Below are 14546 nucleotides of genomic sequence, written 5' to 3' on the forward strand. Positions count from 1 at the left end.
CACCTCTGCAAACATCAGAAAAAATGAATAGTTTTATGAAACACAACATTCACCTTGAGGGGAAAACAAGTGCTGCACCATTTCACACAGCAAATGCCAGATATTTAATGAGTGTGACTGTTGTTTAGGCCGTCATCTACTTACTAAATTGATCACAAAATGAAAAACGTCAGGATCTGGGTGGCATACCACCTCAGCTAAACACTTCCTTGCAGTCCAAAACCCAAAGTCAGTCAAAATTCCAAAGATGTAAAACAGAGAAAGCAACAAATACTCACATTTGAGTAACTGAACAAGTTGACGTCTAAACAAGTGTAGTTTTGACATTGTCATAGACATATGTCAAAGAAATACTACCGTCCCCTTCTCTTTTACTATCAATATTCTGGTTGTGGGCTCACATACTGTATATACATAATGTGGGCAACTTCTGAGAATTTTAATATACAAGTACATAAAGAATTATTTGCAACTATTATCAATTAGAAAACACAAAACTAATTTCCCCTCAGAAATAAGTTATGAAGAGCTAAACAATGACTTTGAAATTTAAAACACCATTTAAATGACAATAATACATCTAGATCACCAGTTACACTTCACATGATAACACAGTTTATGAATGCGATGAAAGGCCGGCATGAATTGCGACGGTTAAGCCTTTATTATTATTATATTTACAGATGTGAATACCCTTCATTTATTCTAGACAAAAGGCAGCATGATTATCACAGACTCATTATGGAAACAATCACCCAGGCGCGGACTCATCTGACCTGAACCTTAGTCGAGTCACCTGGTGTTCGTTTGTGAGCGGAGCATTAGCATCAGAGAGAGCGACAATTAGCCTTCCCTCCCTGCCCGTCTGCACTCATCCTTGTGCCAGCAGGTACTGATAGCCTTTCACGGCTGTTAAACAGAACAACAGGCCAGACTGCTATCTAACAGAGGGCAGACAGCGGGATGGGGGTTATCAGAATATCAGTTTCCATATCAAACTGCAAACACAAGCAGCTTTCAGTAGCCTTTGTAGTAATTTCAGACATCTTATATTCCAGGCACAGTGTTGCAGCACCTGAGTGAAACCCTGCAAGAAGTTAAGGTAGTTAAACCAGCTCCTAACTTTTTTCTGTCTGTGCTCAGGCTGCATTCAAGTTAAGATTATTTTCATAAATCTTGTATTTTTCTATTAACTACTTCCCTTGTAAAATGTAAGAAGATATTGAGAAATCCCCACTAGAGCCAAAACATTTTGTCAATTAAGCAATTAGTTGATCAATCTCGAATTAGCTGATAATCAATTAATCCTTTAAGTAATACCTCAAGCAAAGTTCCAAACATTTCCTAGTTTCAGCTTCTGAACTGTAAGGACTCTTTTTTTCATAAATTGAATATCTTTGGGTTCTGCACTAGAATCAAGGAATCTGAAAAGACGTCATTTTAGGGGTTTAAGAAATTGTGATAGGCAGTAGATTAATCAATGAAAACAGTTGCTAGTTGCAGGCCTAATCCAATTACAATTTCCCAGGGTCCAAAGTGATGTCTTCAAATTGCTGCAACCAAAATTCTAAAGAACTCAATTTACAAAGATGTAAAAACAGCCAAGCAGCAAACTGTGACATTTGAGAAGCTAGAACATGAAAATGTTTGGGATTTTTTCTTGATAAATGACTCAACAATTATACAATTATTTTCTGTCGACTCTTCTACTAATTGTTTCATTTCTGCCCTTGTCTGCATTTTTCCATTATAGATGAATGCATTTGAAGAAAAAGAAAACATTGTGGCAAAACTTGTTTCCATCCTTGGAACCTTATTCTCTCCACCGAGTGAGTGGTGAGAAAATCAGAAAGCTTTTAATTATACGGAAAACTGATAACGTCATTAAGATGGAAGCTGTAATTCATTTTTAGCTGTTGAACAGCGGTCTACTTTCTCAGTCCCTGATTAGAACAACCTTCTGAGCTGAGGTTGAGTGGGCCTGGGGGTTTCAAAATTCAGCTAATTAAAAAACCAAACACAGGGATTTAACATGTTTTTTTTTTTTTATTAAACCAGTGAGAACTTAATTATGAAGACTTCAATGCATCCCAAATATGCGAAGCTGGTGTGGATGAAGATGTGAGTGTCTCCTTCCAAATAAAGACCTGACAAGTGTTCAGACAGCTCCTACAAATCCTGCCAAGAGTGACTGGAAAAAAGGCAATATTTGTCCCTCACCTGTTTCAGACATTAATACTTGCAGATGACGACCCAGATATGTGGTGCAAGTTATTACTGTATAACTCAATCAAACAGGTTCTCGCCCAGCTGGCTCAAGGCTGAAGGGGTGGGGGGTCTCTGATACCAGCAGACACTTCCAGATTCAGCCGGAGATAGAGAATCTGGGAGCCATTCTCTGTTCATCTGAAAGTGAAAGCGGCCAAACTTGAAAGCAGCAGCATTTGCCTAGTGTGGCAACTGCATGTGAGGGGACTGAGCTGCCAGAATTCTTGTGGTAATGCAGCAGAGAAAAGAGGAAGAGTTTGTATTCATGGCTATCTATAGACAGGAGTGGTGCCTGTGACATAGCAGCTGCTCCCCAGAGAAAAGTGACACATTAACCTTCAGCCAGCTGTCTTGGCCTGCCGTTTAAACATGAGCTCTCACACACACAGACACACACACACACACACACACACACACACACACACACACACACACACACACACACACACACACACTATTAGTAAAAGACAGGGACAAGGAATTAAAGAAGATGGAATTTGGTTTAAAATTGTTCTGTGTTTCACTGCATGTGTAAAAGTAGAGTATGAAGCTCTGGCAAACACTTCCATTCATGTATATGCTAACACACACCCACACCCACCCATCCACATACTGGACCATCATCTGATCTGCACTGGGACTCGAGGGATCAGCGCCACGTAGCTACAGCTGTTTCACAGCAGGTCGGGTTACTCTGCTACCACCATCCCCAAGGCCTTCACCAAGGGAACGACCCCATGTCAAACCAACACACACGAGCACACGGATACACCCCCCCCCCCCAAAAAAAAACAGCTCCCTGCCCTCCTGCAGGTACTAGGCTCAACACAAGGTATTTTGAATCTAAAACTGACACAACTCCTGAAGCTCCTGAATGACACAACTCCTGAAGCTCCTGAATGACACACATCTTGCGAGGAAGCTAAACAGCTTGTGGCTGTCAAACTGAAACCTCCTCACAGGAAATGAGAGAATGTGCTATCACAGCTCTTTCACTCAGCCATCAGAAAATCACTAAACTATAACCCGTGACAAGCTGGCCGGCATATCACTTTTTTTGGTACTGACCAATGTTTTTGTTGCACAGTACCAAAAAGTGTCTAAAGCTGGGTCTGAATGCTTGACTCTTTACTTATTTTTTGATCAGATGGTTTCTGATTTAAATCATGTATCTGACTGCATTTATTGAAGCAAAGTTCCTGTACAGCTGCTAGGCAACATTTAATATTTTAGAAGTTTGGTTTCTTTTTTAAATGAAAAAAGGATTCTTTAGAAAAACACTGATTTAAATAAGAAATAAGGCATTTAAATAGTACTGTTTTGGTGTCAGGACTGAAACTCAGGTATCATATCGGCACTAGTATAAAAAAAAACAACATTTTTTTTCCAAATTAAATTTAAATGAAAAAAAAAAAAAAAACACCCAGTCCTCGTGACAAATTTTATTTTCTCATGCTAGTAGTAGGCAATGACTCAATATCACTGACTCATAATGATATCATCTTATGTTATCTACAATTGAAACAATTAGATGATAAATCAACTAATCATTAAACAGGAAACTGTTGTACCAAAAATGCTGAAAGAATAACTGGTTCTAATTTGCTGGTTTTCTTAGTTCTCTGTGATAGTAAACAGAATATTTGTGTCATATTTGTGTCGGTGAGACAAAACAAGAAACTGCAAGACATCACCTTGGGCTTCAGATAACTCTGATGGACATTTTTCAGACATTAAACTGACTTGTAGATCAAGAAAAATAATCTGCAGCCTTTATGTTATTGCTGTAGATATTTTTGTTTTCCAAATGTTAGTTTCTGCAGCAAGTTACTAACAAAAGCAGTTATTAAAGTTTATGTTTTACACCATATTGCCAGTTTATTAGGTACACCTACCCAAAACTAAAGTAGTCTAATACAACAGCCCTGCAACAAATTGTACCTTCATGAAGTTTATCATGTTCAGTTTTAATGTAAACAGTTTGAAAGGTGTTGTTTCACCTTAGTTAATTAGTAGTTTGTGATGCTGTTGAACTGTACTGCATCATATTAGAAATGTTTCTAAAATTTGTTCCTTCCCTTTTATAAGGATTCAGGGTGGATTAAATACTGGTAACACCTCTCAGTATACTGCAATAAAATTCAACTGAGCTGTAAATTATAGCCTCTAAAACGACCATAAATTAAACCAAGACCTCAACGCTTCCAGAATTTAAACAGAAACTGACCATTATAATCTTTGTGACAGTAGGCTTAATTGTAGGCCTGGTGCATTAGACTGTTTTAGTTTTAGCGAGGTTGTCCAATAAACTTTAGATAGAGTCTGTGGATAATGGAAAATATATTGATAATGATTTCAACCATATTGCCAAACCACGGTTAATAGTTTTTTTTCAAACGCGCTGTGAGTCAGCAGACTAGAATGAGGGAGTCAAAAACATGAGAACAACAAAGGTGGCAATAAATATGTAACCACATGGGCTCCAGGGTGTTTTCATGCCAAAATGAACTTCCTCATCAGTTTGCAATGACACTCCCCCGATCCACAACAATAATGTCTTCCTTTTGGACATCCTGCTAACTTCACACTCTCCTCTCACTAACACGCTACACACAGTTTAACTCCCTTATCAGAACAAGAACTAAGTACGAGAATCCACCGAAAGCTGCAGGGAAAAAAAAAACTGCAGCTCAAACTGTTTCCCATGCAGGCTCCCGTCCTGGCCTTCCTACCCACAGCAGCTGAAAAGGCTTAAAGCTGTTAATACGGACTGTGCGAGAGAGTTGAGAGACTGGTACAGTTTGTTGTCTTCAGGTAGCTGGCGAAAAATGTTTCGGACCAGGGAGACAGGGCCACTCTGAAATGTGGGTCAGCGAATGTGTGAATGTTTTGGTGGCGACTATGCAAGATGATACACGCAGAGCAGCCGGCCAGATCTCCGTTTTTACGACCAAGCCTCGTACAGTTTAGTGACAAGCAAAGCAGCCGACTGTTTGTGTTGCTCTGAGTCGTATTTAACGACAAAGGCTGACGCGAATGGTGAACCCATGGGGGCAGAGGTGACAAACTATTAACCTCCCTGAACTTGCTTTGCCATCCATGTAGGCTCCGTGTAGCTAACCGCACAGTTTGGCTCAGCTAAAAATGCGGCCACTGCCGCCGGTGCGTGGGACAAAGTGAAGAGCTCACACAACCAACGGCTCCGTTCCCACTGAGGGCTGCGAAGTAAACATTGCTGCATTGTTGAGCTCGTTTTCGTTTTTCAGCGCAGGTTGGTGGAAATGTTTCTTGAGTCAGCGCCGCTCTGGCTCGCTGGCGCTTCAGCGACCCGTCTCTCAGCGGCAAAGCCACGCAAACTACACCGAAAATGTGAAGGGCTCTCACCAGAAACGATGAGCGTTGCTCCGACCCGGGTCCCCGACCTCGGAGCTTCTTCTCAGGCCGGATGCCGTCTTTCCCTTCGAGCGTGAAGAAAAAAAAAAAAGCACCGACCGCTTCTTCTCCTCCTTCTTCTTTGTGGTTTCGGGGTGGTGTTAGCTACTTTCTGGTCTTCAACGTCGCTTATGTCCGGGGGTTGTAGCGTCAGGCAGCATGGCTCGTTCTCCGGCTTTAAAGTTTCACTCTCCGGTAGAAAATAGGAAACGCTGCCGTAGGCTTTTTTTTTTTTTTCTTCTCTCTCTTTTTTTTCAGATCGGAGAGACCACGGCAGCGTGACGGACGATGGTGATTACTGGCTGATTTGAACGTGTCCTCTGCCTGCCTGCCTGCCTGCCTGCCTGCCACCGCACTGCCGTGTCATCTGAGCGTCGGCGGGGAAACGGCGCCACCCAACCGTCGATGCAAGAAACGACACAGAGGCGGGCAGTGCGGCCCCACAGCGGCCCCTACTGGAGGAAACGCGTGCAGCCCTACAGCTCTACGCCCAACACGCTCACTCGGCAGTTCAATAGGTGCACCTCATTTGAACTATCGCGGTCTAATACAACAGCCCCAAACACACGCATCTGCGGTGGTTATTACGCTGGTCAGAGATGAGGTGTTGGGGAAAGCCCGCACCGTCTGAAATTTCAACATAGTTGAGCCTCTTTCCTCAACATACTGTAACTGTATGTGAAGCTTTCACTGTGAGATCTGAGAGGTTCTAACACTGTTGGATGCAGGAAACAGTCTGTCAAACTATTTATTCAGCCAACAAACTTTACTTACGGTGATTAAAAATGTAAAATTTCAAAAATAGCACATAAAAGCAACCCTTTTTTAAATTTAATTATTTTATATTTTTTAGTAATGTACATGTGAGAAAACATTACAAAACATTACAGCTCTGAGCAGTTAGGTGTAAGGTAACACATAACATTATTAAGAACAGGGAAGCCAGTTTATTGGTGTCAATTCAAGTAAACCAAAGTAACAAGCAACCAATAAATAAATAATTAACATTCATTTATACGCACACATAAACCAGGTAAAACAAAACAGAGGCAGCCTGGGTTATACCAGTCCTCTGGCAATGATGCGTTTTTTAAATGTAATAAGTATCAAGGGATCAAGGGACATATGTTCAACTATAACTCTGTGCCAGTTAGTTAAACGTGGTTCCTTATCTGTGATCAAGTTTAATCGGATATGTTTTCTTGCACAAAAGGACAGAATGTAAAAACTACGCCTGGTATACCAACGTCCACGTAAAATGTCTGTTACGTTAATATCTGTATTTTCAAGGGGCCTGCTATTTGTAGATGCCCGTCTTACATGCTTCTTTTATGATTTCTCCACTATTGAGGAAACTCTTTTTAACGATGTGTGTGTTTTGACAAAGACAGACACAGAACAACGCTTTGGTTATCCAGTGAGGAACCATTCATTAGTTTGGAGCAATGTATAAAAATGATCTGATAGTTATAAAAATTTGAAAAAAAATTCACATCTGGGGCAAGACATTGACTATAGTTAGCATTCAGACAAAAAAAATATTACCTTTTAGCTAAATTATTTATTAAGGATTTGCTATAAAAGGTACATTTAATACTTTACCAAGACATTACCCCCAAAACTGGGTTGTTTTATGCACAGTCATACTGAACATGTAACTATCCGGATCCAAGCCAAAAACTAATCACTTCCTGGGACACTGGTCTAAGGTCCCACCAAATTCCATTAAAATCTGTTTGAGCTTTTGAGATAACCTGCCAACTAACAGACAAACAAAACAAAACCACCAGGTAACTTTCCCCGCTTACCTGAGCCAAACATTCTCACTTCACATATTCTCAAACCCTCCCTCCAACTTCCCCGAGCAACAATCTCTCCACCTTGGATTTCCCCACAAAACAATTTAAACATTCACTCTTTTCTGAGGCACAGCCAGAATTCAAGTGGGAAAATACTCAAGCAAACATAAGGCTGCATACTTTCTGGCGCGACTTTATGCAGACGCAGAGAGAGCGGCCTTGTTGAGGTGCCCTTTTCAGCTGCATCTGCAAAGGAGACATTTGGCAAGAAAAACCTTGCCCCAGCTCTGGGCTACAGTTTGTTTTATGTTACTTTTTTTTCCAGAAGTGTCAGTGTTTTTGTTGTCTGTCATCTATCTTTTCTCTATTAAGTTTATGTGTTAAACAGGCAAGTGGTGCATACTCAGCCTGTAGTGTAATTTTTATAGTGAGCCCTAAGTTTTCCCTCTCTATGCTATGGCCAAAGAAACAGGCCCTCACAGGCCCATGCTACTTGGCAAAAAGTAGCTCCGTATAAGGTGTCACCTCAGCTTACTTTCATTTCAGTGTAATGACTGAAGAAATAAGTGGTTAAAGGGGCACAATGAGTTTATCAAGTCAAAACTGAATCCTCAGCACCCTCCTGGCCCCTCTCTGCTGTTTGTTGGATTCAGCCTCTTATCAGATTCGCTGGTCACACCCTCCCTCCTCTGACAAGCGGTTATTATGCCTCCAGGCTCCCACCCCACCTCCCACATACATCTCACTCACTTCTCTCTCTCCTGGTCTTGTTAACTGCTTGTATCTCAACAATTCAGACACAGAGCTGAAGATGTCCTGCACGTATGCAACCCTCCTGGCTCTCCTCACTGTGCTCCTTGCACTTTCCTGTGAGTCTGATGCAGAAAAATGTGGGATTTGGGTTTTTGTTTTTTGCATCTCACCTGCATGTGAATTTGTATATCAGGAGTATCTTGTTTAGACACATCAATGATGGCCGTTTGTTATCTTTCTTTTGTCATGGAGAGCACGGGGGCCTAGATTCTGTGTTTTAATTTAGAGCGTTCACATTTTGTTCTCCGACCCAGTGTGTTCAGAGGCCGACTCAGCAGCTGTTCCCAGCAGCACACGCAGCGGTAAAGACCCACAAGGTGAGGAGCTGCGTCAGCTGCACCTCTTCTACATTACATCCTGTCTCTTTATCCCTTTGTGATGTGCGCTGAACGCCCTCCTGCCTCCACTGCAGGCCCACTGAAGTGGATTTTCATGAAGGAGGCCGATGCTTCAAACTTCTTCAGAAGACGCAGCAGACGGGGCGTGAAGTCTCAAGATGAGATTAACGGTGAGTTCACTTTGGGGGGTTTATTAGGCCAGCCGAGGTGGTGTGTGGCTGGCATCTGTATTTCATTATATAAGTATACATTTTGGCAGCAGATGTATTCTCACACTGATTTCCACACTGTTATGCCAGAAAGGACGTCATCATGTTGCATCAAACTTGGCAATGATATCAATGATTCACCACAAAACCATTTATCCTACTAAATCATTGTCATTTTCAGAAATCAGTATTTAAGAAGAAACTAGAACATCCTGTATAATGTTATTTACTTGTAGTCATTGTATTATCAGTGATTTATTATGACTGAGAAACTGAGTAGGACTTTTAAATTCCTTGGATTTCTAACAATCAACAGTTTTTGATCCTACACACCTGTCTACAAAACTGTATGAAGTATAAAAAGTTTGTCTCAATTGTTACCACGTAAAACAAGAAAAAAATCTGCCAAGAGAGAAATTCTCTTTTCATGATTTTACACATTGTTTGCTTTATTGTTATTTTAATGCATAATTTAACATCTGGCTAAGGAACAAGCTTTGAAAGTCTGCCTGGCACATTTAAAGTAGCGTAGTGACGTAATACATTTAAAAAAATCCAGTAGTGAAGGTTTGAATACTTGAGGATGTTAATAGAAATTAGTAGAACTCTCAAAACAAGGCCAAAAGCACTGAATGAAACCTTTACTGCCCCTTTAAAGAATCTGTCTTGCACAATGTCCCCTTGAAAAAGAGGTAAAAAAGGACTACTGTCAAGTCAAAGTTTTTCAAGCAGCTGAATTCTGCATGGAAAAAAAGATAATTCCTCTTTTCATCCTCCTCCTGGGCATAAAGAAGAATAGTATTGTACTGGAAACAGGTTGCATAGTATAATATAAACCCAGCGATGGATTTATTTCTCTTGTTTTAAGAAAGTGAAACCTGGGGCTCAGTAATGGATGAAATGACTTGTCAGTACAAAAAAAAAAAAACATGTTTATTGCAGTCTGATGTTTTTATGACTGTGGCATCCAGCAGCTGTTAACTGTTTTCTGGACCTAACCTGACCTGACCAGAGATCACCTCAGACGTGTACGGTCACACAGCAGCTCTGGTTCACCTGCTGGAGGCTGCAGCAGGAGCCACAGGGCAGCATGGAGCTCGCACACACTCACACCAGTGTAGATCTGTTAATCTTCTCCTTAAAAGTTTCATAAAAATTCACTGTACTGTACAATGTTTGACATTCTTGGGTGATTTAACAACACAGTTATGTACAGTTCCGCCAACAGGAAGGTGAGAGCACGCACAGGGACTGCTGCTCTGCACTGAAGTTGTGTAACACGCTGTGGGACTGTGTGCGTGTAACAACAACAAGACACTTTGTGCAGTTAAACGAGGAATAAAATTAGCACAAAGCAGGGCACAGTGAAAGGACTGAGATGGACGAGTGAGTGGGTGAGCGGTTGGGAGATGAATGTGGAATGTACCGACTCACAGGCAGAAAGGGGTCAGAGAAGAACCAAGTGAAAAAAGTGAGACAAATGAATTGTGCTCACTGTGAAGAGCCTCTTCTGCCGCATAATGTCATAAAAGCACAACATTTCTCTTGCAGGTGGATGAAATTTGCAAAGGAAAATATTTGCAAAGGAAAATATTTGCTGTTTCAGTAGCTGGATAAGGTGACGTGCAATGTTGAGGGAAAGTTTTGACATCCAAATGGAGACAATGCTCCTGTTTGACTTTGGGGTTTTTGTGGGAGTTGGTAAGCCGTAAGAAGCAGGTCAGCTGTGGTGTGTCGGGTGAAGAAAATGAAGGATTATTAACCCTGCTGTGCAACGTCTCAAACCAAACCCAAAATAGTAGATAGTTGCTTTCAATATTCATTCTATTAAATATCATTTAATCTGCAAGTCACAAATACTGATCTGCAATTTATCTGTAAATCTTACTAACCTTAAACCTTATAATTCACAACCAAGTGGCTTGAATTCCCCACATGAGCTCCAGCCTCACACTGCATGCACAGACTTGTGGATTGGAGTCCTGGTAAAAGGTCAAAGGTCATGTCCTGACTTTGGAAAGGTTAGCATGGCTATCCCAAACCCTTCCTATCTCAGCTAATGGCTCTTTCTAATGTTACTGCAGTCAGTATTTGAGTTTCACTGACACTAACTTGCCCACACATGACACGCGACTACTTTACCGTGTTGCTGGTCTTCTTCATATGTCCAGTCTTGCTGGTCAGAGGTCACACGGGGATGGGGTTCATCATGGGGTCAGCTGCAGGAGTACAAAAAACAAAAAAACAACAACAACATAGTGGAAGTAAACCTGATTCTATTTTACCATTCAGCAAGTATCAAGTAATATAAAGGTGGGAAAAATGTCAAAAATGTGGCAAAAATGCTTCAAGTAGTTAACATGATGGACAGCAGATAAATATTTAAGCATTAGGCAGTTGTTTCGTTGATTTTGGTGAAGTGTATCCACACTTTGGAGGCGCCTTGTTTACAACTGTGTCATGCCGTTAGCATGTGCTTGTATACATCACTTTTTTTTTTTCTTCTCCGCTGCCTGTAGTTTCAGAAAGATGCAAAATAGAACATCTGAGAGATTACGAATGAAAGATTCGATAAGGGATTCACTGACCGAGGAGCTTAATGAACCCAGGTATTATGCGAGCTCCGAACTGGATCCAAAAAGGGAACTGGCTATTTGAATCCACGCCTACTAAAGAGACTGTGACACACCCATCACTTACATTACAATTGCCTCAGGAAGGGATCTCTTCACAGTCAGCATGAACAAGAGGAACCAATGACATCAATGTCCACCTGGGCACGTGAGTTCCATTAAGATGGCCTTGAACAATGTAAAACTCTCCTTTAATTTTGCTTTCTACCCACACATATCTTTCTGGAGGTGAGACGTGAGTCATTAGCTTCTTTCCATCACTCGGGGATCCAGGTTTTGTGTCTTTGTGTGTCAGCCTTGGATACAATCAGCTTCTCTGAATCACAGCTTCTCCACAAATAGCAGCTTTATGAAGCTCACAGAAAGCGTCATTTGTTCAGACTCAGTGATTCAGGTCTGTGGTATTTTTTGAGGTTGTAGCTTTGTGATTGTTTTTTTGTGATTTTCAACAGTTATTGTGCTGAGTGTGTCTTTACTTGTGGCTGAGCTTTGATTTGAAACTGGGGGTCTTTTTTGATGCTGCAGTTTATTTCAAGACTGTTCTAGTGACAAAGGTAATTATGTACATTTACCTGTACTTTACTTGAGTATTTCCATTTTCTGGTACTTTACACTTCTACTCCACTACATTTCAGAGGGAAATATTGTACTTTTTGTCAACTAAATAAACTGCATTTATTTATATTTTTAGTTACCATAAAATTTTTTAGATTAAGAATTTTAAAAAAGAAAATGCTAAATACAAACCATTGTTAAAGAATCCAGTGATTCCCAACCTGTTTGGCTTGTGACCTCTTACAAAAAAAGTATTGAAACTAACTCCACCTCAACCAGCTACAACATTAAAAAACTACTTACATGTTGATGTATCAGCATTAACAATGTAATTATGTCACATTTAACAATCACGGGGCAAATGTTTGTGCGGAATGAGTACTTCTGATACTTTAAGTACGTTTGCTGATAATACTTAGGTACTTTTATTTAGGAGGAGTTTGAATGCAGGACTTTTACTGCAATGGAATATTTTTATATTACCACTGTATATTATATTACCGATACTTATCCTCATACCATTTTAAATAATTCTAAGCAATGAGTGTGAAGATTAGCATGGGCTTGGTGTGTGTGTGTGTGGGTGTGTGTGTGTGTGTATATACATACACACACCTGTGTGTAGACAAACACAAACCTGATGTCCCCGAAGAGCCAATTTGGGCTGCGGACATTATTCTCTTTCTAAATGTAAAAAAGGGAGCATTCTACATTGTACTGATTGATTGATTGATTGATTGATTTGGGATCAATGTATGTATCTGTTGTATGTGTACCAATAATGGTGTTGATGTTTCTGTATATTTTAAAATAGTTCAAAAACAGTGACTTAGTTCATCACCTCTGATGTCTTGTCTGGTCCTTCCTCAGCAAAAAGGCAGCTCTGGGTTGAAATGACAATTAACTTCTGAATCTACGATGTTTGTTATTTTAGACTCAGTTATTTCATCATCATGTGATCTGTGCTTGCAGTTGAGCAGAGGATGATTTTGGCCGTGGATGAACGGAGAAGAGAGTTTCACGAGGAGAAGAGGAATGAGTTTGAGAGCAACGCTGAAGAGGAGCACGATGGTATGTGAACTCCTCATATCTGATGTAATGGAGAGGGACGAGTTCGTTCGCTGTACGAGCTCATGCATCTGCTGAAATTCTATTAATCTTCCAGAACAAAATGAGAGGACCAGAGAAAGCACCGAGCAGTGGAGGGAGTTTCACTACGACGGGATGCATCCTCCCCACGAGTACAACCGTCACTCCATCTGAGTCTTGGCGGGGGGGGGCAGGGCAGCAAGAGACAGGATACCATGATACACAGGGATGCATTTTACCACATACCCTGACAGCTGAGGCACCATAGAGGCATCAGCTACAGAATGAAATGTTTTAACCTGTTTTTAAGCCTTGTGTTGTTGACATTGGCTTTACCTCCTCATTGTTTGGGATCCCCAACAATGCTGTGTGTGTTCAAGTAATAATAATTGAACATTTTTTTCCATTTAAAAAAAAACAAAAAAACTTTTGTCTTTTCTTCTAAATATCAAAAACCTCAATATACAGAGTAGTATTGAAGTGGTAATCCTTTGCTACAAATTGTTGCTTCAACATTTGATGAAAGTGACAAAATAGAGACATAACCATATGGCATTATTATTATACCAAATAAGTAAATACTTTGTTTTATATGTGATAGGCAATACATGAACAAATAGTTATTCCCTCAGTTTAAGGCTTCAGCTAACAATTACTTTTTTTTGTAAAATGTCAGAAAATAGTTGAAAAATGCCACAGTCACAATTTTTTGTATTAATTAGAATTTCATGCTTGGTCCAACCAACAGCCCTAAAGCAAAGACAGTCAGTTAACTAGCAATGTTTAGTGGAATAAGAAAACAAGCAAATAGTCACATCTGAGAAGTTGGAACCAGTGATTTATTTATTTTTTTGGCATTTTTCCTCAAAAATAATTTAAAGTCATTCACGGACAAAGAAATGTACAACATGTTCTCCTAAATCGTGGAGTTACTTACGTTTTGGATCATTTAAAGCCCATAAATGTCCTCTTTATAAATGAGCTGTTATAAAACTCCACTATGAGGAATCCAAATAGACTTATTTGGGATTACAGAGGGGAAGTGCTGCTTGGAACGTACTGTCAACCACAGATATAGGCCACCAAAAAATCCATTGCATTTTTTGCAGCAGACATTTAAAAAAAGTGTCATCGGTTCAAAAATCATGTTTATAAGCAAATCTCATGCAATTAGAAAAAAAAGTCATTAAGTATGAAGCTGATAAAACTGTGAAGTATGTTGTTTTAGCTGTTAAAGAGGTATCCTGGGTTAAAAAGATGCACACTAATTTTATAACACCTCACCAGGAGCAGAACGAGTGTGAATATACTGTATTTACTCATCTTTGTTACTCATCTATGTATGTTACTATGTATTTACTCACCTGTAATGACATCCAATATGTTGACTAGATCATTTTAAAATCTGTG

General features: G+C 40.2%; 2 protein-coding genes across 2 annotated transcripts in view; one reads left to right on the plus strand and one right to left on the minus strand.

Moving 5' to 3' along the window:
- LOC120792740 (cyclin-dependent kinase 17-like) overlaps positions 1 to 6038 on the minus strand; it is a 32829-nt gene extending 26791 nt beyond the window's left edge. The window contains exon 1 of the mRNA XM_040132047.1: positions 5653 to 6038. The gene's annotated coding sequence lies outside the window, so the exon portion shown is untranslated. The remainder of the gene's footprint in view (positions 1 to 5652) is intronic.
- A 22-nt stretch (positions 6039 to 6060) lies between these two features.
- ucmab (upper zone of growth plate and cartilage matrix associated b) lies at positions 6061 to 14230 on the plus strand. Its single transcript, XM_040132051.1, has 6 exons — positions 6061 to 6218; positions 8297 to 8368; positions 8567 to 8629; positions 8725 to 8820; positions 13020 to 13118; positions 13213 to 14230. Exons 2-6 carry the CDS (start codon positions 8311 to 8313, stop codon positions 13308 to 13310), a joined length of 414 nt encoding a protein of 137 aa, XP_039987985.1. The 5' UTR covers positions 6061 to 6218; positions 8297 to 8310; the 3' UTR covers positions 13311 to 14230.
- Positions 14231 to 14546: the final 316 nt, after the last annotated feature.

The sequence above is a fragment of the Xiphias gladius genome, chromosome 8, assembly GCF_016859285.1.
Source record: "Xiphias gladius isolate SHS-SW01 ecotype Sanya breed wild chromosome 8, ASM1685928v1, whole genome shotgun sequence".
In the NCBI taxonomy this organism is placed as follows: Eukaryota; Metazoa; Chordata; class Actinopteri; order Istiophoriformes; family Xiphiidae; genus Xiphias; species Xiphias gladius.